This window comes from Muntiacus reevesi, chromosome 2 (assembly GCF_963930625.1).
Source record: "Muntiacus reevesi chromosome 2, mMunRee1.1, whole genome shotgun sequence".
Lineage (NCBI taxonomy): Eukaryota > Metazoa > Chordata > Mammalia > Artiodactyla > Cervidae > Muntiacus > Muntiacus reevesi.
The window spans coordinates 140,626,316-140,653,298 of NC_089250.1; the positions used below are offsets into that span (position 1 = coordinate 140,626,316).

The 26,983-nt window shown below is 44.7% G+C and overlaps 2 protein-coding genes across 2 annotated transcripts in view; both read right to left on the bottom strand.

Annotated features, from left to right (window-relative positions):
• The window catches only part of TLL2 (tolloid like 2), a 134,475-nt gene extending 117,178 nt beyond the window's left edge, over nucleotides 1–17,297 (bottom strand). Inside the window, exon 1 of the mRNA XM_065920056.1 lies at nucleotides 17,117–17,297. Within this exon, the coding sequence (XP_065776128.1) occupies nucleotides 17,117–17,297 (181 nt within the window). The remainder of the gene's footprint in view (nucleotides 1–17,116) is intronic.
• Nucleotides 17,298–22,815: 5,518 nt separating this feature from the next.
• TM9SF3 (transmembrane 9 superfamily member 3) overlaps nucleotides 22,816–26,983 on the bottom strand; it is a 57,895-nt gene continuing 53,727 nt past the window's right edge. Inside the window, exon 15 of the mRNA XM_065922988.1 lies at nucleotides 22,816–26,105. Coding sequence (XP_065779060.1) covers nucleotides 26,038–26,105 — 68 coding nt within the window. The 3' untranslated portion in view covers nucleotides 22,816–26,037. The remainder of the gene's footprint in view (nucleotides 26,106–26,983) is intronic.

A 26,983-nucleotide genomic window follows, 5' to 3' on the forward strand; every position in this document is an offset into this window, starting at 1 on the left:
TGTCCCAGGGCAATTATCCTTAGCTAATCACAACCCTACTGCCCTGGACAGGAGGACACAGCCTTCATATCCATCTCAACACAGTCTACAGAGAGCTAGCACAAATGGATGGAGATGCAAGGTGAATTGGGACCTATTTGCCATCTATGCCCTAAATCATGCTGGCAACATCCATAACCCATTGGCCATTTGTTCCAGCTAAGAGTTTTCTATTCGAAGCCACCTATAGTCTGAACTCAGGGGTCTGAGTGTGCACACCAGAAAAGCAGCAGGACCTGAGAATCCATAGGACTTCCTGTGTTAAAGGTCAATCATGAAAAATTGCTTAGCATCACTCATTATCAGAGAAATGCACATCAAAAATCACAATAAGGTATCCCTTCACACTTGTCAGAATGGCTATCATCAAAAAATCTACAAATAAGAAATGTTCGAGAAATGGGAACCCTTGACCATTGTTGGGAACATACATTGGTGCAGCCACTATGGAAAACAGTAGGCAGGTTCCTTATAAAAACAAAAACACAGTATCATGCATCCACGCATGCTAACTTGCTTCAGTTGTGTCCAACTCTGTGTGACACTATGGCTCATAGCCCGCCAAGCTCCTCTGTCCGTGGGATTCTCTAGGCAAGAATACTAGAGTGGGTTGCCATGCCCTCCTCCAGGGGTCTTCCTGACCCAGGGACCAAACCTACGTCTCTTATGTCTCTGGCATTGGCAGGTGGGTTCTTTAGCACAACCTGGGAAGCCCAGAACTACCATATGATCCAACAATTCCACTTCTGAGTGGAAATGAAAACACTAATTCAAAAAGGTGCATGCACCACAATGTCTGTACAGTGCTGTGGCCAAGATAAGGGAGCAACCCAAGTGCCTATCAACAGATGAGTGGATTAAGAAGATATTTCATTTTATACATATACAATAGAATATTACTCAACCATAAAAATGAATGAAATACTGCCATTTGCAGCAATGTAGGTAGACCTAGAGAATATTATGCTTAGTGAAATAAGTCAAAGACAGATACTATATGGTATAACTTATATTTGGAATCTAAAAAATAGTAGAAATGAATGTATGTACAAAACAGAAACAGACTCATGGACAGAGAAAACAAACTTGTGGTTACATATAAGATTGTTACAAAACAAACAGGGGAGAGGGAAGGACAAATTAGGGGTATAGGAATAACAGATACAAACTACTGTATATCAAATAGGCAACAAGGATATACTGTATAGGACATGGAACTTTACCTACTATCTTGTAATAACCTATAATGAATATAATGTGCAAAAAACTGAATCATTGTGCTGAAAACCTGAAACCAACACAATACTGTAAATCAACTATACTTAACAAAAATCTTTTTAAGGTCAATCAGGACCTAGGAGAGCACCACAAACAGATGGGTACCACAGAGCAACTCAGCTCTGAAAGCTGATCCCATCTCAAGAGAACACCCAGTTTTGCTTTCTACCTTGGTTGGCATCATCCTACTTTCCAGGGGAGCCAAGAGACTACCTTGCTCAAGCCAGACATTACCTCTGTCTTGCCTCTTCATCTATATTACAGTAAGTTTGCACCAATGCACTTTTCAGATCCATGTTCCAAGCAGGACTCACTTGGCTTAAGAAATACCTGCTCAGCTAATTCTCCAGAAAAAAGATTCTCTAGCAGTCTGGCAGGAGCAGATAGGCCATATCTGCAAGGCCATTTTGGAGAAGGCAATGGCAACCCACTCCAGTACTCTTTCCTGGCAAATCCCATGGATGGAGGAGCCTGGTAGGCTTCAGTCCATGGGGTCGCTAAGAGTCGGACACGACTGAGCGGCTTCACTTTCACTTTCCACTTTCATGCATTGGAGAAGGAAATGGCAACCCACTCCAGTGTTCTTGCCTGAGAATCCCAGGGACTGGGGAGCCTGCTGGGATGCTGTCTATGGGGTTGCACAGAGTCGGACACAACTGAAGCAACTTAGCAGCAGCAGCAGCAGCAGCAGCAGCAAGGCTAGTTAAGTTTTACAGCTCCAAATCTATTTCATCTCACATGTCTCTGCATGTGTGCATGAGTGCTGTCACTTCAGCTGTGTCTGGCTCTTTGCAACGCTGTAGACTATAGTGTACCAGGCTCCTCTGTCCATAGGATTCTCCAGGCAAGAATACTGGAGTGGGTTGCCACTTTCTCCTCCAGGGGACCTTCCCAACACAGGGATCAAACCCCAGTCTCTCAGGCCTCCTGCACTGGCAGGTGGTTCTTTACCACTAGCACCACCTGAGAAGCCCCTCACATGCCCACAGGTGACTTCTTGGACCCACAGGAAAAGGAGCCGTGATCAATTAGTCATGTCTGCCACTGGCCTAGAAGAAGGAGTGTCATCGGAGGTGCCACACCCGGGCATTTACAAATGTATATTGTAAAGATACTAAAGACAGTTTCATCCACAGGGAAGAATACTTGCAGCAAGGCCTGAGCTATGGCTCAAGCTATCCTTTTTATACTTACTTGCCACCCTCTCTGCCCTGCTCTGTGCCCAGGAAGGCAGAGCCTATGGACTGTTTCCTCCACACCTCCCTGCTCTCTGGCTTCTGATTGCATTCAATCAGGAGGACACCTTGGCTGATCAGAGTGAAGAGGGGAGAGAGCTGTAGGCATTTCTTCCCTGCTTTCTCCCTACTTTGGTGCCAGATTCAAACTACTATATATAAAATAGATAGGCAAGGAGGATACACTGTATAGCATAAAGAATTATATCCACTGTCTTATAGCTCCCTATACTGGAATATAACCTGCAAAAAAAAAAAAAAAACCAAACCCTGAATCATTACGTGAAACTAACACAATAATGGAAATCAACTATACTTCAAGTGACTCAGCCACCTACCCTCCTTCACAGGAGCCGGAGCTCCTGTAACAGCTCACTTCCCGTTTCTTCAGCCCCAGGGGAGACTTGGTAGTCTCTGCGTGCCTCGTGCTCTTCTCTGTTCCCTAACCCTGCCTCTGACAGTAGCCCCTTCATGAAAATCTCTTCATTTGAAACATCTGGGGTAAAGTCTGTTTCTGCTGCCATCTTATATCCTGTTGATAGAACACCCTCCCATTATTTCCATAGCTAAATAGGAAGATGGCATTCTGACTGGTAAGGTGAACGGCTACTTTGGCCTAAGATAACACTTCTCACTGCTTAATTCCAGCAGCAAAGGACTTACTGCTGTCTCACACCTGCTGTGTTCCATAGCCTAAGCTCACACAGCCTCCAATAAGTCATGGAGAAAAGGGTGCAGTTTATTGGCTCAGACGGTAAAGCGTCTGCCTACAATGCAGGAGACCCAGGTTCAATCCCTGGGTTGGGAAGATCTCCTGGAGAAGGAAATGGCAACCCACTCCAGTATTCTTGCCTGGAAAATCCCATGGATGGAGGAACCTGGTAGGCTACAGTCCATGCGGTTGCAAAGAGTCAGACACCACTAAGTGACTTCACTTTCACTTAGGTTCTAAAAGCCAGAGGGTTCCTGGACTCTAATTTTGCATCTTATGTGCCTGATTCCAGGGCCAGGCATATCTCATAAGCCCTGATATCTCCACTGAGGAATGATCTCTTGTCGAGCATTAAGTTACCAGTGCAATTAAGCAGGACTCATTCTGAAGACAAAGGCCCCCTGGAGAACATAAGCAGTGCAGAGAGTGGAAAGATACACTAGGTGGAAAGTAAAGGAGACCTGGGGTCCACGTCCAGGCATGCCAGGAGCTATCCATGTGACCTTGGACACATAACTGCCCTTCCAGGCCCTAAGGGTTTTCATAAAACAGAATAAATAATTTCAATGGTAACTTCCAACTCAAACATTCTAACAGATTTTACTCTAAGATCTCACCTTGTGTGTCTAGTTAATGTTCAGTAGTGGTCATAAGCATATCATGATTTTGCCTAAATTTTCTTCATAAAGGTACAGCAAATGTGGGCTCTTGTGGCAGAGGCTGTTTATCCTCCACCAGTTTTTTTCCCTTCTCCCCTAAATAAACCTTTGATGCTCAATTCCAGGCCTTCCAGAAGAAATATTTCCCAGAATCGCATATAGCTATCTGTGGTCATGTGACTAACTTTCAACCAATGAGATGAAAACAGATGGCATCTCCTGGGAACCTTTGTCCCATTCTTTGTCCTTTTCCTTTTCTATGACTTCCATCTCGAGACTGTGTTTGTGATGGTTTGAACCTGGGCTACTGTCATGGACCATGAAGACAAGGGCGTCAGCCTAGGGAGAGTGGAGGAGCAGGCTGGAAGCAGATTGGACCCTGGGGGACTTGCTGGAGCAGAACTGCCATACTGGTCACAGATCGCAGAATTCCCGGCTTTGAAGTGAGAAAGCAACTTCTGGTTTGTTTAGGGCAGTGGTCTGGCTATCAATACATTGCTTATCAGCTCTAAATCCACCCTTGTTTGTCATGTTTTGTGCCTTGTGGTACTAGATCCAAACCCTGAAAATGTTTTGTCAGTAGAGGGCACAAGACGGACACAGCAAGAGAAGGGGACTTCCTCCTTCTGGGGGGGGGTCTCATCTTTCTTGCTCCTGCAGAGAGGTCACCAGCAGTGCTCGGGAGACCCACGGGCACCCAACCTTCAGAGTTTTGACCAAACTCCAAAGGCAATTCCCCACTTGTCAGCCTTTTCCTGCAGCATCTCAACACACTTCTCCAACTGTCAGGGGGCCACAGCCACAGCCTCTCCTATTAAGTCACAGTCTGGGAGGGTTGTGGGGGCAGAGGGGCCTCTTTCAAATATATTCCTTCCCTAATAATTGCTTCCTATATCTACCATCCCTGTTTTCTTTAAAGTTCTCTCTGCCTCTCTTAGTAGTCATCCCCTTTAGCTAGTTAATAATCCTTATATTAAATTTTTGAATTACTTCTGAAATTACTGATGTGGTTTCAGTCTCCCAACTGGATCCTGATGGCCACAGCCAATTAACATGGGTTCATTACTAGCAGTTCCACCTAATCTTAACTGACTGAGCCATACAGTCATTGCCATGGAGCAAGTGAGTGATAAGGTATGGGATAAGCTTTTAGCTTTTCAAAAATCTTCTCTCCAAAAATTATTTGTGACAAACATGACAGATAAAAGGCTGAAGTCTTAATCTTTCATGGTTCCTGCAAAATGTTTTTAAAATGACCATCTAATTAGAAAAATGAGCATAAACAGAAAGAAAAAAGAAAGTCCATAAATAAGGAGGGAAAAAGTCCATAAATAGGAAATGCACACAGCAAAATAAACACAAATAACCAAAATATATATTCAAAGTCTCAAAATTATTTGAAAAAGAACTACAATTATAACATAAAGGCAAATTGAAAAAAAGGTAAATTATTTTTCTCTTTTCAAATCTACAAAGACTTTAAAAACTAGAATACAAAAATGTTAATGTTAATCTTAATGAGAGTACAAAGAGTAAAATATATATTTATATATATAATTTGAAGGGTAATTTGAAAATGAGAATCAGAAGCCCTAAGATCTATACTTTTGACCCAGCAATTCAATGGATAGATTTTTTTCTGAAAAAATAATTTAAAACATACACATAAATCAGGCAATAAGGATAACTCCAACATGATTACTTGCAAAAGCAAAAGAAAAGACTGGGGAAAAAATCTGTATGTCCAACAACAGGGGATTGATTAAATTAAATATGGCGCATTATACCAAAAAACTTAAAATAGATGCTATACAAGTACATTTATTACCTAAGCATCTTTATTGTCATGGGAAGAGGTTCGTGGTACTAAGTGAAAGTAAAATACAAGCAATATATTCAAAACAATATAGGTAGCATGCATGGAAAATCTTTGGGAGACTATACAACAAATATTAACAACAGTGACTCCTAGGCAATGGAATTGCCGGAAGTTTTTACTCTTGCTGGCTCTCTCTATATTTTCTAAATGTTCTCCAGTGGATGTGTATTTGCTGTATAATTAAGAAAACTGTTTTATGTTAAAGAAATATAATTTCCCTTTCCTGCCCATCTCAAGGGCACCCCAAAGCTTGCTGAGCATCTCCGGATGAACTCATTTATGTTTCACTAGTCTTTGAGGCAGAACTCAGCCTGGGACCTGTCCTACACACAGAGCCATGATCTTTCCTCCATCTTCCCTTCCTTTCCATTCCTGAGGCCCAAGTCTGGACTCCATGCTTCCAAGCCTAGAACTCCTGGTGGTCCTCCTATTTCCTGCTTCTACAGATCCTATACATCACTTGTCTTACAACAGTTATCTGCTCAAAACACATCAATAGCTCCCCCTTGCTTAAGGGGCATGTTTTAAATGTCTCAGCTTGACAGTCACCGTTTCAAACTTCTTTCAATCTTGTCACTAGTATTCAGCAGAGTAAGCCAGGTAATGCCACAGCTCCAGACAACTTCAAAGCATTCCTGCTGCCTTGTCTTGACTCATAATATTTATTTTACCTGAAATGCTTCCCCCTGAATCCCTTTCTTTTAAATCCCATCCATCCTTTCAGGTCAAACTCAGGGCTCATCACCTCCCTTATCAGGAAGCTTTCCTTGATTGTCTTACAGTGACTGCTACCTTTTCCAAATCTCCATGGTATCTCATTTGTTCAGTTTTTCATTTGGCAATTACTGGTTGAGCACTCATCATGTGCCAGGCGTTGCACTGGTGAGTGGGAAACCAAACAAGTCTAATTTTCTGCCCCTTGAAGTTCATTGTCTGATATGGAGACAAGACACTGAGCAGATAAAGTCACTCCAATGACCATACCTAGTCAATGATTGTAAAACCTGTGGTACAAGGGAAAAAAGGTGATGAGAGATTTAAGAGAAGGGACCTGATTGAGATCAGGCCTGGGAAGGCCCTAGGGGAAAACGACACATATACTAAACAGACTGGGAGGCCAGGAGGCAGCAGGGAGATGGGTGCAGGTACCATCACAGTAGCCCACGTGGGAGGTGGTGGGGTTCAGACCAAACAGGGGCAGTATAGAGGGAGAGAAGTGGATGGGCTGAAATTTGGAAACAGAATTGGCAGGACTTGGGTTGGACTGCCTGAGAGAAGGAGGGAGAGACCTGTACCCAGGATGGTACCCAGTTCCTGGCTGAAGCACCTGCCATCACCACCAGGTGCCACTTGGCATCTGCCACCATGGGGCCCAGACCCCAGCAAGCCATGGGTGAGCCCGGGGGAGAGGAGGGTGAACCAGTGCCGGCTCAGCGGGAAGGAGAACTGACCCAGGCATGCGATAATAAAGAGTCAGGGAGGAAGGTAGCCTGCTCCTGTGGGAAACTGGCTCAGGCAGGCCTCATATCGACTCAAGGCCAGTAACCCAGGTGGGAGGAAGGAGAGGAGGCTCAGTGCAAATTGCAGGATGAGCCACGAGATAAGTGGCCCAGCTGGCGGAGCGGGCAAAGACTCGGGGCTGAACATCAACACTCAAGTGCCCATGCAGGCGAGCTTGAGAATATTTATTGGTAATTGACAGAAGTGGTTAGAGGGTGGCGTGATCACAGATAGGTCTGTAACCAATCAGCAGGAAAGCTCAGTTCCTGTTGCTATGTTTGCATCCAGGCAGAACTGTATTATGAGCGGGCTAAGAGGATACCATGAGAAACCTGCTTCTATGCATTTGGTTTATCTGTTATCCACTCCCTGCTTCATGGATGAGAGCAAGTGAGCTGTGGAGCAATAAATTATCACTTGCCGCACACTCTGGATCCCAAGAGAACTCTCTGCAGAGGGAGAGATAAGCCTGCACAGGCCACAGAGAGATAATCACTTATAGGGAAATTCTTAAACAGGGAACAATAACAGGTGTAATCATAATAGCAAGGAGAAGAGCTAACAATTAATGACCGCTTGCTAAACACTTTTTGTTCACTACCTCATTCAATCTGCAAACAAATCTAGTTGATGGGTTTTCATATCATTTTCCCAATAAGGAAACCGAAGCTCAGAGAGGTTAAGAAACGTAGTCAAAGCCACACAAGCAATGAGGACATAGGCAGGCTTTAGGCCACGGGCTGCCTGATGCCAAAAGTAGTCTCTTATATAGGATATTTCATTGCTCCGCTCTGCCACCCAGGCTGCCACTCAACCAGAGCCTCTCTGGGAATCATGGGCCATCGAAGTCCTCTCCTTCTGGGGAGGGGAGAGTGGCTGGACCCATTGTCCTCAACTGACCTGACACCCAGGCACTTATCTGGGCCTGGTAGGAAAGGGGTGGGGCAACAGAGAGGATAAAAGATGCATTTCAACACCCTGTGTTATTCATTTATTCTCCCCTCTGCTTTGGGACTAAGAACACTTGGAAGGTCAGAACAGTCTCATCCCTGCTAGTCATGTTGGGTTGCTAGCCAAGGACAGAGAAGAGGGTAGGGAGAAGGTGGAGGGTTATGGTGCTCTGGGTAACAGGTGGAAAATATGACCATCAGAATGAACAGTGAGAGATGCTTGTTGATTGGGGGTTGGGGAGCCAGGAGAAGGGAAGCTGTTCCAGGGTTGGCGAGACCATGGGTTTCAAAGGGAGAACAGGTGTTTGAGGTGTCTGTCTCACAGATTACAAGTCCAGTGTCCTGTGTGGGTCCTAGTCCAGCCTCCCTTGGGCAGTCACCTATCATGCAATACCCACAGGATCATAAGATCTTGAAACACCTCTCGTGAGTGCCTGGATCATCTCCTGGCTATTTGAAAGACCACTGGAGAGAATGGAAGGAAAAGAGCTTTATAAACAATGCTAAGGCAATGCTGTAACCACTGTGGGGGTTAATGCCATTATTCTTCCTCTTGAAAAACATAGTGAGGAGTGAGAAGGCAAAGGTTTGGAGACCGATGGAGTTACAGCCTCTATTTAGATTGCTTGACCACATGTGCCAGAAGGATGTGCACTGCCATCGAATGCAATGTGAGCCCAAATCCTGCTTGCATCTTGGCTATTTGGACCCTGAAGGAATGTTTTTCGAAAGAGGAGTGGCTGGGAGAAACCACAGACTGAACGGAAGCTCAGATTTAACATCAATCACACATCTCCAGTCAAGGGCTGGCTTCTAGAGTGAGACCTGGACATCTGTTTGGCTTGCAGCACAGGGAACTACCCCCCAACCCAGCCAAACATCAAGGAAGCCAATGAGAGCCAGGGTTTGTTTTTAGGGCAAGGTCTGGATATAGAAGAACTGCTACCATCAGCACCACTAGGAAACATAAAACTCCAAAATCATCATCTGCTCCAATCATTTCCTGCTCTTTGAAACCTTGTTGGATTTCTATGGAATGATAATAATAAAAAAAATAATATTTATTGAATATTAAATATTCAGTTTACGATGTTCCAAGTACTATTCTAAGTGCTTTGTCTATATTAACTCATCTAACCCTTATAGTCACCCTCTGTGGTAGATATTAGTAACCACACTTTATGGGTGAAGAAATGGAGATCCAGAAAGCTTAAGCGGCTTAGGGTCCCACAGTCAGTCATTTAGTGTGAGAGCTGGGATCTGAACATGGGCAATTTGTCTCCAGAGTCGGCTCACTCCTCAGAGGAATAGAAAGTGATGCTGTTCATGTAATTCAATTTAATGCATGTGACAGGTGTTTCAGAGGCCACAAAATGATAGCAATATTTCACAAATATTGAGTACTTCTATTTGCCAAGCACAGTATCAAGTGCCTTTCATTCAACAACTGCCTGTGAAATAGGAGTTTCTATTAACTGCATTATGTAGAAGAGGAAACTGAGGCTTTACAGCTGCAGGACTCCCTCAAGCTCTCACGGCTAGTAAGTGACAAAGCTGAGAAGGGAAATACAAGTCAGCCTGACTCCGAAGCTTGGGTACCAAACCAATAGGCTAGGTGGTCAAACATCAGGCAAGGAGCCAGGTGCTCAAACAACCACAGCCCGGGCCGGGGAGAACCCTGAGAGTGGCAGGAGAAGCAGTGGAAAGGGGAGGTCCAGGTCTGACGGGAGGCGCTGCCGGGTGGGAGGGCTGCTGCCCGTCTGTACTCGGCTACCATCAGGAGCATCTTCCTGCTGAGGAGGCCATGCCCAGGAGCTCCCGGGACACGGCTGAGGCCTGATTGGCACTTAGCTCCTTAGATGTGCCAGGCCCCCTGCAGACGGAAGGCTGTTGTGATGGCTCCTCCTCTCCTCTCTCTCTGCTGGACAGAGGAATAAAGGACACTCCCCACACACATGCCACCCCCAGGAGAGGGTGCAAGATGCTGACTGCAGCATCACCGGGCAGGAAAAAAATGGAAACACAGGTCCCACTGACGTCAGAGTTGGGGACCCTCTTGGAGTTTTCTGCCTCCACTGTTGAGCTCCACCTACAGAGCCAGCATCATAAGTCAAAGGAGTACCAATATCGGGTAGAAGGTCTCAGCCTGAGGGTCTGTCTCCAGATGCAAAATGGAAACTATTCCAGCTGTTTGTCTGCTCTGGGGCCTGGACTGGAGGTCAATGGGGTGGTGTTCTTGCTATCTTTCAGCTCTCAGAACATCCTCACCCAAAAGGAGCTGATGCCTTCCCCTTCTGACCTCCCCTCCCCCAGATGCTGCCCCCTAGCCTGAGTCATGCCCTGGCTGGGACCTCTTGGCTCTGTGGGGCACCTGAAGTCCACCTGTTCTCTATCGGTTAGCTGAATCCTCAGCATGGGCAGCTATGTCTCTCTGCAGAAGCCAAGACAGTGTGTTTCCTTCCCTAGTTCTGCCTTGGCCCATCCTTAACTTTTTCCTAAAATTCATCTTTCACTTACTTTTGAGACGCTGTTTGCCAATAATTATCAGATCTGAACTTAAGAATGTCTAAATAACTCTAACACATGAAATCACGTGTTCACGTGTCACAAAAATTCAAATTTTTCTGGAGTGTTTCACCACAAGTTCAGGAAGTACTTGAGAGCACCTGCTCTGTGCTCTAGGGACGTACATATCCATCACTGAACTCCTGCCTGTCCAGAAACAGTGCTGAGCACATGACATTCTATCACCCAACCCTTGGCAACCCTGAGAAGTGAATATCTGGAGTCTTCTCAAGGGAGGAAAATGAGGCTCAGAGAGGTTAAGTAACTTTCTAAAGGTCACAAATCCTTGCACCGGCAGCAGATTTTGGACCCCAGTCCATCAACTGTCAAAGCCCAGGCTCTTAACTACCTCATGCCCTGCCCTGGGGCACTTTGAGGGTAAAAAATTGGAAACCAGGGTGGACTAAATGCAGCTCCTGCCTGGAGAAGAGGGAAAGATCAACATTTCATTTCCATGCAGCTCTGGAATAATTTGACTCCATCAAATCAGCACCTGCCTGAATCAGCAAGGACACCAAGACAAGCAGGGATAAAAACAAAGTTGTAAAACTGCCAGCTGCCCTCACCTGGGTGTGGCCCCCTAGGGAAAGACTAGGTGCCAGGGAGATGGTGGCTCCCGCACTAGGGACAGGCTATGCCAGGGAGACAGGCTTCCAGGAGGCACCACGGGAGCCTCACATCTGTGCTTAAGAATCTGGGGTGCCTGCCCCTGCCGTGAAGGAAGGAAACCCTGGGAGTGCTGCCCAAGACTCCACGTCCCCACTCTCCACCTAGAGCTCTCCCAGGAGGGGCTGCTGCCTACCTGGCTGGCTCTGCTGCCCTTTCCAGGCTGACAGCAAGCTTGGAGGGTCCTTCGGCCACAGACCCCATCCATACAGGGCCAGGCAGAATCATCCTTCCCTCAATCAGCGAATACTGACAAGTACCCGCGATCTGCTGCGGGGCACTGAGCTTACGGCAGTGACCGAGGCGGACAACCGTGACTGGCCTCACGCAGTCTGACACTCCTGCCTCACGCCATAACGTGAGGGCTTGCAGGTAGGAGCTGCCCCAGAGAGGGCCATCTTAAAGAGGGCTCTTGGTGACCCCCAAAATGAGGAGCTGATTGTAAGCTCACTGTCTCTGGGAAAGAATGACAAGACGGAGTGGGGCCCCAAATTCCAGCAGAAGTTAGGTCTCAAAGTGTGAGTAAGGCCTGCAAACTTGCTCCTGGGAAATGAACTAGTTCCCAGGCCAGCCTCCTCACCCCAGCGCTGCCGCCATTAGCCATGAGGGACTGCTGACTGTATTCATTCATGGAGGAATATATATGTTTATCATATGTGAAGGCCTGGCATTTATTAAGCCACCAACTGAAAAGTAAAGCTGACTGTCAGCTTCACTTTTATAAACCCAAAAGGCTATGTAGCACTTTACAGTTTACAAGGTATCTGCATATTGTTTCAGCCTTAGGTAGACACTGCAGGTGACCTGAGTCCCAGATCCTCAGTTCCATGCATCTGCTGCATGGCTTCCCACTTTTCTACTTGAGAACTTTTTCTGAATCTAGAGCCCATGGCAACCACACACAGGGGCAGGGAAGTTCATGCCTCAAGGAGTGTCACATTCTCGCAAACTGGTGGCAACAACATAACATGCCCCATTCCACATGTTCTTTTTTTTTTAGGTGTTTTACATATTTATTTGTTTATTTAGGCTGTGTTGGGTTCTTCTCTGCAGTGCACCTGCTTCTCTAGTTGCTACATGCAGGCTCTAGAGCACATCTGGGCTCAGTATTTGTGGAGTATGTGCTTAATTGCAGTATGTGGGATCCTGGTTCACCAATCAGGGATTGAACTCGGGCCCCCTGCATTGGGAGCATGGAGTCTTAGCCACTGGACCACCAGGGAATTCACTCCACATGCTCTTTTAACAATGTGACTTTAACACTCCTCCCTTGGGTAGGTGGGCTATGTTCATGTCCCTTGAATCTGGGGGAGCTTGTAACCATGGCAGAAGAGATGTTATGTAGCTCCCGAGGCAAGGTCATGAGGAAATACAGCTGCCATCTGGTTCCCTTGGGATGCGTGCACCTAGAATCCAGTTGCCATGCTGTGAGGAAGCCTAACCAACCCCCATGGAGAGACCACACAGAGAGGCCACCTGTAGGTTCTGGCCAACAGTTCAACTGAGGCCCTGGGCAATAGCCAGCCTCAGCTGCCAGATGTGAGAGAACCAGTGAGCCTCCAATGATGCCAGCTCCCAGCTGTCAAGTCACCCTCAGCCTGCAGGCCTACCCAGCAGAGGCTCAGACACTGTGGAGCAGAGGCAGATCATTTTTGCTGTGCCCTTTCCAAAGTCCTTATCCACAGACTCACCTACAGAGTAAAATGGCAGTTGTTCAATACTACAGAGTTCGGGTGGTTTTTTACACAGGGATAGAAACTGGAAAAGGGAGCAAACAACAAAGAACAGCAGCTTTTGTATAAGTGTTCCAGCCTCCTGTTTCCTGGGCAGATAATTCTGGGAGGCCTTATGGAAGGGCTAGGTTAAGGTAGTTACCTGGATTCCTCTCCCTTCATTGGATTTCCTCTTTCCTGGTCATACTTGCCCCTGCTCCCTCACCCTGCTGCTTGGGGTCACCTCCTAAACAATCTATCTACAGACAAGTCCTGTCTAAGACCCTGCCCTCTCAAAAATACAGCTACAACTAGCCTTATGTCTGCCCTAGAAGCAGTTTTGTCCCCATTCCCATTTTGCAGATGAGAAAACTGAGGCACAGAGAGGTGACAGACTTGCTCCAGGCCGTACGAAGAGTAAGAGGCAGGGTCAGGATAAGGATCCAGGCCTCTGGCTCTGGATGCAGCTAAGGAATTACGAGTGAGGGCAAGCAGGCTGGAGAAGCTCTCAGAAGTTTTGCAAAAGTTGTTCTCAGGGACATGGTGGTTGAAAGGATGTCTTGCAATTTACTCAGTTGAACTCCTGACCTCATTTGCAGTGTCAGATGAAAAGGAAACAGCAGACCCATGGGCCACCAGACAGAGACCACACCCAGGAAGCCCCATGCATCTTACCAGCCCCAGGTCAGGAGCACTTTTCAGGTCCACTCTCCTTTCAAGATCATATGATTCAAAAGCATTCCTTTTTATAGCATTAAATAGATTGGTTTTAAAGAATATATTTATTTATTTATTCAACTGAATCAGGTCTTAGTTGCAGCAGCTGGAATCTTTGTTGTGGCACGTGGGCTTAGGTGTCCTAAGGCATGTGGGATCTTAGTTCCCTGACCAGGGATCGAACCTGAGTTTCCTGCATTGGAAGATGGATTCTTAACCACTGGACCACCAGTGAAGTTCCTCAATTAGATTGTCTATTAGTAAATTTAAGTTTCACAATTCAAAACTTACTCCAAAGATCAGCATGAAGATGTTCTTTCAACAAGTTTCTAGGAAATCTGTTTATCAAGTACTTAACTATAAGTCAGGTACTGTCCTAAGCACACTAACCTATTAGGAATCATCCTTATTTACAAACGAGGAAACTAAGGCACAGAGAAATCAAGTGACTTGCCCAAGGTCACACAGTTTGTAAATGACAGAGTAAACAGTAAAATGAGCAAATGGTAAAAGTGTAAATGACAGAACACTGACCAGTTTGGTCAGCCTCTGAGAGCCTGAGCTGGAAGCAAAGGTCATAGAACCACACAGAAGGAAGGAGCCAGGGGCATAAACTCAAGGGCTCGCAAGGTGTGAAGGGGGTTGCTGTGGACTAAGGGAGCCAGCTCCCTAGACCTGGCAGTCTGCCACCCTAACTAGTCCAACAATGTCACTCTGTGGATGAGGAACTAAGACTCAGAAAGGAACATGCCAAGGAACACAGCTCCTGAGAGGCTAGGAAGATACCCCAGACTCTTTGTCTGCACTCTACATCCTTCACAGAATGGAGACCCCTGGCTCAAGAAGGGCAAGTGGGAGGTGTTTTAGATTTGAAGACCCAAGGCAGGTGCTAGGCAAGGGGCTCTGGCCAAGAGGAGTCAGGGATTAGCATGTGACTGGGGTAGGAGGACAGGCTGCCCTTTAAGGTTTGATTTGAATATAGAATCAGCAAAGGCAGTGTTCTTCGCAAGCCGAGAGTCACGTCCTTTCGCTGAGATGCCAGTCCTTGGTGAACTGCTTATTGTCCTTAGAAGGCTGTCGCCTTGCTCAGGGAATTTCCAGAAGCCTGAACCTAATGATGTCTCCCTTGCCATCGCCCTCTTCTGGACACTCTCAGCATTGGCATGGATGAGAGAGAGGTCAGGGGGTTGGGAGGACACACGATGGCTGTGGAGGATGCGGGAAGCTGGCTGAAACCCTACACCTACTTTCCTAGCCCTGCCCGCCCATCCCATCCCATCTGGGAAGAGTCGCAGAACATGCATGCCCTGGTTATCTAGCAATTTCTCTAAAATTATTGGAGAAAAATGAGGCCCCAAGCTGCCTTAGTGTTATTCCACAAAGCCGAGACCAGCAGCTGGAGAGCTCCCAGATAAGACCTATATCTCTTTCACCCAGATTCACAGAACCCAGATCAGCACTCAGCATCCTAGAGGTGCTCGATACCTTCCCCAGCACACTGACTGCTACCCCAGTCCAGGCCCACACCGCCTCCCACAGGCTCCTGGTTCACATCCAGTAAAATCCAGGATCTGACAGGTGCAGGTGATGGCTGGTGGCTGATCCACTCCATTTAGCCCCCCTCCCAGTTTTGCATCCTCAGTGCCATTCTTCTCAGGCAAGGCCATCATTCACTGCTCCAGAGATTTTCAAGCCTAGTTGGGACCTAGGTCCAGTGAGAAACGGAGACACCTCAGTCAGGGCATGCTACCTGTGGATGTCCTCTCAAACTGCCCAGGGATCAACTCTTTGTCCTCCTTCCTAACTCAGAAATTCCACAAGGTTCAGCAATGGACTGTTATTCTGGAGAAATCTTCCTTCAGGGTAAGACCAGGCCCTCAAGCCTGGTATGATCGGCACCCTCCACAAGATTCTCACGTCTTACACTCTCCTAGGTTCTCTGGCCTCCGAGTACCCTGGTCTGCCCCAGATTTCACTGACTTCTGACCTGTCCAACCCAGAGCCTAGACTACACTGGCTGCAGTAACAACAACAAAAGCAGTGTCTTCATCATTATTCCATGTGCTGAGAATTTCCCCATAAATTAATCTGAGACCTCCAACAATTACTGTCCCCAGTGCAGAAGAGAAAACTCAGCCTACTAGAGGGAGACTGAGCCTCTCCAGGAAGTGAGGGGACGGGACCCACACTGGGCACGCCCTCATTCAACAGAAGCAAAGCACCTTGCCCTTCTGCGCGTGGAGGATGCGAGCTTCCTTTGGTCCTCTCGTCTCTGCGGGCCGCCCACAGAACCAGCCGGACCCTGCCCAGAGATAAACAGCCCTACTCGCGGCCCCGGGCCAGGAGCTGCTCGGCGGGCTTCAGACCAACCCTCTCTGGGGAGTGTGAGCACCCCTCGGTTCCAGGGGCAACTGCCCCAGACCCACGGCTTTCTTTGGAACATACGCTCCGGCTTTGCAGCGGTTGAAGCCGCTACCCTTGGGACACAGCTCCAGCGGGAAACTGGAGCTGCAGCGCCCGGGCCGCGATTAGCGCCAGAAAGACCCGCGCGTCCTGGGGCGCGGCTTCCTGTCCGGATTAGAGCACCTGACGGCTTCCATCTCTGCCCGCCCAGGACGACCCCCAGCCGCGACCACAGAGCGGGCTACGCGGAAGTCTGCAGCAACTCGAGTCCTGCTCATTCTCCATCGGCTACCGCTTTCCTTTTGCCTGCTGTGAAGCTTTTCGCTTTTTTAACTCTCTTCCCAAGAGTAACCACAAGATCTTGGGAAACTTTGCGTGAAACTTACCAATGCCATGAAATCGGAGCTCAGACTCTGTCTGAGCCTGGGAACGCCGCGCCCAGCCCGGTTCCCGCCCCTCTGCTCCAGCTCAGCGCGTCCGGCGGTGGCCCGTGGTGACCACCTGGCTGTCAGGCGACCCGGGGGCCCGCCCCAGCCCCTGGGCGCCCTCTCGGCCTCGGACACTTTGAGAACATTCCCGCGGCCGCCACCCGGTGCGCGCCGCACACCAGGGGCCAGGACGTCCCAGCCAGAGAGGTATTTAAGCAGTCCCTCTGGGGCATTGTTTTCCCGGGGAGTCCGGGGGATCTCAGCGGAGGGGAAGGGTGACCCGCCCCCACAGACTGCCGCGTTGGCTTGCCCACTACCTCGTTTGCATTTCAAAGGCAAACTTCTGCCGGACTTCCCCGGCTGCGGCACCTACCGGCTTTGCACGGGTCATGGTAATGCTCCAGTAGCTGCTCCGCGCTCTCCTCGCCTTCCAGCGCCGAGGAGTCCCAGGTGGCGTCCCCGAGCCCCCCGGCGTCGCGGGGCAGCGGCAGCAGCAGTAGCAGGAGAGGCAGCAGTAATGGCACAAGGGCCCCGAGCGCAGTCACACGGGGCATGGTTGCGAGCGGCCGGCCAAGACCGAGGGAGCTGAGTGCACCGAAAGCAGGACTCTCGGGCGAGGGACCGCGTACAGAGTCGGGTCGGCGGCAACCCGGCACGGCGATTACGCGCGGCTGCCGGGCATGGCTCGGGCGCGGAACCCCCAGAGCGCGGCGTCCCGGTCCGCGTCCGCGCGCCTAGGAAGCCGCTGCTCGGAGCTACTTGCTCCGCGGCCGAGGCTGCGGCGGCTGCGACTGTGGCAGTGGTTGGAGCAGTGGCCGCTCCGCCCCTCTCCTCCCAGGCTGGACCGCACAGCCCTCGCCAGGGGCCCTGGGCAGCCAATCACTCGGGCGCCCGAGGCGAGGCCCCTCCTCTTCCCGGCACCTCCGCAACTTCGGAGGAAGGGGAGTGAGGTGCAGATGCTGAAGGCAAGGACCCGGAGCCCGCCGAGCTCCCACCAAGCCTAGGGCGCCCTTCTCTGGGTGTTACAGCGCCTCTGGCCCACCCTCCCTTCAACGCTGCTCCTGAAGATCAAGGCTGGACTTCCCGCCTTGCTTTATTCTCAAAATTCACTTTACAACTCCCGGGTGCACACGTGGGTGAAGACAGGAGGTAGTGGCTAGAGCTCTGAGCGCCGGACCAGAAACACAATGCGAGCGATCCCCGTTACCAGCTCGCTATGTGCTTTTCGGAGAATCATTTCCCTGTAGGGATGAAGCGCATCTTCTCTTTGGGTCGTTTTTGGCGCAGAAAAAAAAAAAAGAAAAAAGAAAAAAAAACCCGACGATTACGATCCTCTCAGCTTTCTCCACATTCCCTCGTCCAGCCGTGACCGGCGCTTGCAGCAGTAACCACCTAACCTAACGTATGGCTGGTGATATTGAGTGGCTTAGAATATAATGATTTAAAATGACGGATTTCCCCTCTACGTGACCCTATCCTTTAGGAAAACAGTGCAAGACGATTCATACAGGGGAAAAGATTGACAAATGAACAGCTGTACCTACTATTTGTGTTAAATTACAGGCATGTTTTATTAAATAAGCCACTCACCATTAACTTGATGGAATAAAAACAACCAATTTCTGAAGTCTGGTTAATTTTTTTGCTAATTAAAAACATATGCCCAAATAATGTAAGAGAATAATCAAGAGATATTTGAAACCCCCTCCTATGCTGTACCTTAAATGTAAAAATTGTTAGACTGAGTCAATTTGATTTATAGACATAAAAACGCTGTTACCAAGAGGTTTTTCAAAGACCTTTCTACAAAAGCAAAATTGCCCCCATTAAGAAGTAAAATACATCAATGTGAAGTCAGCATCACACCCAGTAGAATCTTTTTTCCATTTAAACTGCAAGCAGAAAAAGGGACCAAGATTTCCTTTGTGATTTCCACATGGTTTCACAGCCACCAATGACAAAACAGCAGACAGGGAGCCCAGAGCTGGGCTTTACACAGGATTCTGAATTTCTTGATCATCTTGAATTATGATCATCTAATAAGTAGGGTGACAAGTCCTACAACCCAGTAAAGGTTTAACTACTGGGTGTTTTGTCTTGGCCCTTAGAAATGTAAGTTGACCCTGCTTCATGCTGAGCTTTCATCAAATGGGCACATATAGGATGGAGCCAGATTGGGCAAGAAGAACTGACAGAGGGGAGGGAGTAATCTGGGGCAGGTGGCGAGAGGGAGGGGAATGGATGCCACCAAATGGCAGGGAAGACCAAGTGGCCATTAAATAGGTATGGGAAGGAGTTGAACGTCATTTCTGCCTGAACACTGGAAGGAGTCAAACCCAACGCCATAGGTCTCTGCGTTTAACCCAGTGAAGGTCACCACCTGTCAGTAGACAAGTCCACAAAGTCAACATCTCAAAAGCCTAACAAACTTCTGTGACACTTCCAGGTCTCCAGATGGCACTAGGCGAACAGCCAACTGGCCTCATTAGCAGGGAATTCCTCCGGAAAATAGACATTACAGGCGACCTCTTGTGCAAGCACCGAGGTTGTGAGCTTTTATTGCCTCTAATCCCCACCTCGTGAGTAGCTGCCAGGCTTCTCACCAACATTCTTTGCCCAAACATTTTGAAGACAGTCATGCTCTGGGACGAGCAAACTGCAGCTTTATGTCAGATGCCCTGTTTGAATGCTATCTTAGAGGCTATCAAACAAGTATGAACAAAATACTTGAGTCATAATACAGAAAAGTTAGAAACAATCGAAAGTGATGGTTAATATTTTTTCTCAGCTTCATGTTTTCTGATTTCACTCACCACTTTTATGTTTTAAACTCTAATCGGGGCTCAAATAATTTTATAAATGTATTTTTTAATTTCCATGAAAAAAACTAGAGATAGATTTGGAATAAAAGGCTCTGGGATCTAAAGCCACTCAACTCAGTTCCATTAGTTATTTGTGGGTTTCCTCCTCCACAGCTCACGATCACGAGTCCATACAATTGTCCCCTTTCATGTCTGTCATCCACCCAACTCTTTGCTGCTATGCCCTATGCCGAGTTCCACAGCTCTCTTACAGCCACTCTCAGACGCCTCCACCCCTACCAAATTTTATCCTCCATAACTACTCCGCAGAGTAGAGGTCCCTTCTTCCTCTTCATGCCTTTCCAGGTTACCACATCACCTTCTCCAAGGCAGGGAGCAGCCCCTTCAGGGTAAAGAGGGCACTCTCATTTGCTGGTGTACTTCTTAGTTTACACAAACTGACCACTGAGATAGTACTTTGAGTTTTTAAAATATTTCATACTGTTAACGATTTTCAGCAGCTGTTTAAAACCTTCTGTGGCTGAGACCCCTGCCCAAGCCCGTTTAAGGGTGGCACATCAGGCCCTCCATCCACCATCAGGCTGTCCTTACATGTGTACCCCAGCCTTGAGCTCGTGCCATCTCCATTATGGCTACTCACATTGCATTAAACACCTTGCATTCATCCTAATAGGGCCTCGCTGCTCCATGTCTTTGCCGGGCACAACTTCGTGACCACACAGGCTGCATCTTTATGCTAACATTACAGCAGCTACCACACCTATGACACTTAACCTATTTGTCTGTCCCTTCTGGGTCTCTAACCTGGACCCTCTTTGGACCCTCTCTTCCCTTCAGTGACCTCCAAGGTTAGGTTCCACAATCTTAGTGGCTTACACAGAGCCATAAGAACTGTGACATGGGCCAGTTTAAATGACTTATGTCAAAATCCCCCCTACAACTATGTCCTCCATTTAAAAAATTTGAAACTCCTACCACCTTAAGTATGCAAAACCTTGAAGATAACTTTAAAAACATTTGTAGACTGCATTATCACTGACTCCATGTGTCCCAACACAAATTTATTCCCTCCCGTTCTAATGTTAAAACTGTTGATAAGCTATTTAATAAAAGCTCTCACTGTGAAATTCAGAAGTTGGTTGTATAAGTTTCCTCTATTAAACTCCTAGTTTTCCAACCAGACAAAAGTGCCCACTAAAGAGATCTAAAGTACCCAGATTTGCACCAATTTAAACTATTGAGCTAACAAGAATTTCCAAGTAAGGTGTCAACTGGGGCTGGTAATAAAATCAGGGGGAGAAAAGAATCAAGGAGGCTAACAAGAATTTAAATAACTAGTTAAAACTGAAGATGAAAAAAAGTACAAATAGACTTGGAGAAGTTCACCACTACTTTTGATATATTAGTAGTACAATAAAAACAATCCCATCCATTGCTATAGAACACTCATTTCCAGCGTGATCTCTATGAATATCTCTTCCATAAGCCGGAGAAGTGACGTCCCCATTTTAGTTACAGCCGTCAAAACAATCGGACCTAATTTTGATGACTTCTGGGCTAAAAAGGAACTCTTTAGCTGCTCTAGTTTCTTAAAATGTAGCTGCCTATGCTATCAGCTTCACAGGATAGTTGTGAGAGGATGCAAGTGAAACTGTTGTGCAACAGTAGTACTAGACAAATACCAAGTATTCTCAATCAGGAGAATGACAGGGACAGAGGGGTTTGAATGCTGGAGTCAGAGTTTGTATACAAAGAAAGTCAAAAGAATGGTAATGAGAGAAAAAAATCATTTCTTAAAAAGACAAAGCTGATTCATTATACCATTCTTCCCACTTTCTGTACATTTTTTCCCTCAAAGTATGAAGTTGGGGAAAATACCCAAATCTCAAGTTTTAAATCCTTTGATTCAGGGGTCAGCACACTATGACCTGCAGGCTGTTTCTGCTGTTTTATTGGAACAGGGCCATGCTCATTAGCTGATGTACTGTCTCCCATGGCTGTTGTGCTACAATGGTAGAGCAGTTGTGACACAGACTGTACGGCTCTCAAAGCCTCAAATATTTTCTATTGGGCTTTTTACAGAAAGCTTGCTGACCCCTGCTTTATTTAATTGTGGAAAGCTATTAGTAATCTCTTCATATGCGTGCCAATAATAATGGGTTATCCTTTATGCTTGGATCATCTGTTTCAAAAAGGAAAGGAATAAAGCATCCGAGGGAAGAACATTTGACTTTTTATTACTTTTTAAAAATTCAACTTCAGTTAGATTAACAGACTAGATTAGAACTTCAAACGTGATACATTATATACTGCACTGGATTTCTATTACTAAAAAGCCAGTTGGAACACGGCCTACACAAATCACGGGTGAGTACAAAAATGGAAGTCATCACTGAGTAGTAACTGTTTCCTTCCAACTCTGTCACCAATTGTCCATACTCCGGAGATTTATAGGTTCAAGTCTGACACAGCTGAAAAGCCCAAGTGGGACTGCTTTTCCCAAGATACTCTGTTGTCCTTCAAATAGAATGCCACGTTATTTCCTCCTTTCCTTTAAGTTCTTACTTTTAATGTTTACAACCTTCAAATGACCTAAACTGATAACTGGGGCAAGCACACAAAATGCTGCTTTACCAATTATTAGCCCTGTTCACCAATACTTCAAGATGAACACTTTTCACAACAGTTTATTTCCATAACCTAGTAACAGTGAAACAAGAACTTAATTTTTCCTTTGCCTGCACAAGTCTGCCTACAGCTCTAAAGAGGTCAAATCAGATGGCTTTTAGAAAATGCTCACAGAACAGGAGTTATTCCTCAAACTGAATTTAAATCTTATAAACTTTCTGTACCAATATGTCAACTTTCTGATCTACCTTACTTCTAAATCTAGTCTATTTCTATACACACTTCCAGTCTTGATAAATTTTCACTTCTCTGATCTCCTTAACATATTGTTAAAATATAGCTTCATAACTATGTAATTTTTGTGAAGATATAAAACATTCATGAATACTTGTATTTTCATGTCACTACTCCTATTAATTACGTGTGCCAATAAATCAATAGAATGAAGCACTAAAACACACTGAAACCTAAGCCGAAAACCCAGATGAAACTGCAGTGTATAGATTACAAATAGGCTTTTCTTTCTCAAAATTCCTACACAGAAGCCCTTCAATATGTAGCTTTTCCTGAACAAATTGCACTAATACATTCTTTTTTTTACATTTGTAAAAAAAAAATCAGGAAATCTTCAACTAATATTTATTTGCAAAACATTTGGCATATGGTGATCAGTAAACATTTAGGAAACAAAAGCTTTATCAAAATGAACACAATTTGTGGATATATAACCCTGAATAAAGTGGTTTTTGGAAGAACTGGAGTTTGCAGCAACCACCTTTATAAAGGGATCCATCCACTCTCAATGGAAAACATTCAAGCATACCATTCACTATGTTCAGAAATCACCACAAGGTAATTAATTCCAAGGGCATGGGGCTTAATTTATGGGAAAACTCCATACAATCCAGAAGCTCAACATGATGGATGCTTTCCCAACTTTCCAGTCACTACATTTCCACCTTATCCTACTCTTGCACTGCCAGGCTCCTCTGTCCATGGGATTCTCCAGGCAAAAATACTGGAGTGGGTGGTCATGCCCTCCTCCAGGGGATCTTCCCTACCCAGGGATCAAACCCAGGTCTCCTGCGTGGTAGGCAGATTCTTTATCGCCAGAGCCATCAGGGAAGCCCACTCTTGTACTAGAGTACACGTATTAACAGTGTCACTAGTGTAGCTGAGTTTCAGGTGAAGCGTGCTTACAGATACAAACCCCCAGTTTGTGAGAGTATTCAAAACTTCAGTTGCTAAGTTGAGCAAATGTTAATAAATGAAAGACAAAGAGCATTTATGAAGTGGAAAAATCCTACCATTTGATTAACTTAAATAATATATTTTGCTATTCTACAACTGAAAGAAAGCTATGGAACTAAACTATTTGTGGATTACATCTTCTTCAAGACACACACACACACATACACACACACACACAAAACCCAGCCCCTCTACAAAGCCATAAAACAATACCTATTTTCTAAAGGACTTTTCAAGGTGACTTATACTCATTTTAATAGTTCTTCACGTATTTGAATATTACAAAATTATTTTTCAGTGAAGATTCCAAAGATTTTCAAATACAGATTAGTTTAGTAAAAGAACTGGTGTACCTGAATGCAGCTAAATCACTCATTCTTTAAAAACCCTGTATCTTACCTGAAAGATTCATGAGAAACAAATTTCATTTTATAAAGATAGAAGCTTGCCACCCAATTTACAATATATCAGATAGACTCTATGTTCTTATAAGAATTTTACATGTAGTTTCAAAGTTATATAATATAAGCCATTAGGTACTAACTTTTAGTTTTCTTATTAGATCTTAAAAGGCAGGTGTGAGAAAAAACAGAAAATGAAGGAACTAGCAGGTTACACTTAATATTTTGGCTTGAAGAAGAGGATTTACCGACAGCTTTTGATAAAATTTGTTTGTTCATGTCAGTCGTATTTAAATGGTAAGAAATCAAACTTGCCACCCTTTATAGTCTTTAATGCTATATTAAAGGATGCAGAGTCTATTAATTTACAGAAACATACTTTGTAATCAAAACACCTTATGTAACTCTGAGTGGCATGAACTTCATGTTAAGGTTTAAATACATTAAGGTTAAAATGTTTTGAGTCTTTCTAAAAATACCAATATACAGTATAGTTTTTAGGTGTTCATTTGCATAGCAAACTATTAAACTAGAAACTCAATGGTTCTAGGAAAACTTCACATTATGGACCGTTCCAGAAAGATGTATTCAAAATTAAAATTACTTCTCTTAGAAAACTGTAAGCTTTATTTGCTCATCCTCTAGTACACTAACCACTTTTACCCATCCCCACTTTACATAGTACACTGACCTGAACAGATTTTGTGCCACAATTTCATTCAAAGGGCTTCTCATTCATTTTGTGACTGCACTGGATAATCCAGATGAAAGCAATATTGGGGATTTTAAAGTATGGGTCCCTTATATCAGAAAAGCATGATAAAAAAAAACCCTGCATTCAGTAATACTGTCTTTTGAAAAGATATCTTCAAATTGCAAACACATGTATTTTCACAAAACAATTTGGTCAGGAAATTTTATTTTAACACTCTAAAGCAGTAATGCTTCAGATGTTACTTAAGTGCCCCAGACAGGATTAACAAAATTAAATGTTTCTAAATTACAAATTTGGCTCCTGTAGGGAGTCTCAGGAAGAAAATCAAAAGAAAACAATCCCCCCTCCCAAAAGAAGTATGACACACACATTTTGAAGAAACCCCAATGTTTCATGCACTGGTAGGCAAGATGTAAAAAGCCACCCAAATTCACACATTTCTACACCAATCATCATCAGAAAAAAGTACTCCGTAGTCAATCTGTACATCCAAATGCATTTGGGAATCTACACCTACATTACATTATTTAATGTTATATACATTTATTACCCACCCCCCTTGTTTTTAATAATTTCTTATGTAAAACCTTCATTCAAACCCAAAAAAGATGTAAGACTAACTTGGGGGGAGGGGGCAGATAATCACTTTAGACATTCAGTTAAAATGTAGTTTATCTAAATCTCAAAATGTTTAATAAAAACAAATATCTTCTCAATTTAACAATTTGCTTTCTAACTGTACAGTAAATTGCATTGTAGAGAGTACACCTCTATCTTCAAACTGTATCTTCTTTGGATGGAATTAAGATGTAACTGGATAGTTTTAAGATAAATAAATGGGAAGTTGGTCCAACTAAGATGACAGCAGATATATTACATGCAGGATTTAATATTTTAAAATTTTCTCTTAAAAAAAAAAAAAAAAGGATGCAGTTGAATTGGGGGCGGAAAAAAAGCAGGTCAAAAAAGAACCCAGGTTCAATATATAAAAATGTCCCACAACAGGTTGATGATGGCAGTAAAAATAAGAGAAAAAAGTAATCTTTCTGGAACATCATTTTTCAGTATTGTAGAAACACTAGTGCCAGGAAGATTTCTATTCATGTAATTTTAGCATCCAAGTTTCCCTCTATTTATTTTATTGGAACAAATGCTTTAAATAAACTATTTGTCCTCTTCACTGAAGAGAGCTGGTCTATTTCATCTTTAATGAGCTAGTTTTTGGGAAGTTTAGCCATGTACTGTAGTAATGCCTACTGCATAAATCCAAGCATTTGCTGTGAACAGTTGGAGAAAGCAGTCAGTAAGAACCTAGGATCAATGGAAATAGATGTTACTTTAAGCCATCCACGAAAGAGACCCACAAAGTACCCAGTGTTAAAGCCCAAATCTCTTCTTGCGCTTTTTTTTTTTTGCTGTCCAAGTTCCACCCCTGTGAAAGAGAAATTGATCCGAAGTTCCAGGCTTTCTTGGGTCTTTAGTCAATTTTCACATTAGTATAGATTTTTCGGACAAAGGCACTTGTTCCCATGTAACCAATTGCTCCTGTAAAGATAAAATAAGATGTTTTGAAACAAACACATACAGAGCATATACCCATCATTTACAAACAAACACTAAATGCTCTCTGCTCTGGAAAGTTATTCTTTTTTTAAGATAACATCTAATGTTAGCATTCTCCCTAAACTTACTAAAATAGTGTCACTTGTTTTGCAAATTACCTGTTGCTGTCATATACCAAGTCTGGCCTGATGTAACATTTTTATAGTTACATATCAATTATTTCATGAATTATGACCTATATGAATTAAAATAATCTCTTAAAAAGACAGAGTAATTTCAGAATGACAAAAATTCATTAAATGGAAAAAATAAGTCTTTCAAAAATTTAAGCATAGATTATTCTAGGTTATTAAAACAATACTAACATGTTCTCCAGACAATATGATATACTTATGGATAATTTATTAAGAAGTGACTGGGGGGTTCTCTCAGGGAAGGACTGAGACCCATGGCCAAATAGCATCTGAAGCTCTAGAGAGGACACATTTCTGATGACTTCTTTTTTATGTTTAAATTGTAGAAGCTGTGTGATTGGTAGAAAGGTAGGCATTTGAGGACACAGATGAGAGAGACAGGTAAGTAGATAAGGAATTTTGAAATGCTGTTTTTGAATAATTATATATAATTAAAAAAGAAATGAGGATGTGTGGGAAAGAAGTGAATACTAAGTGAATATTTGAGCACATTAGGAAATTATATATATATATATTAAAATATTATTATGTAACTGCATTCTTATATATTATAGCTATATAATAATTATATAAACACTGCACATTTGATGTATCTATATACCCACATGCATATACACACACACACAAATATTTACAGCTAAAATGATATGAAGCTCGAGATTCACA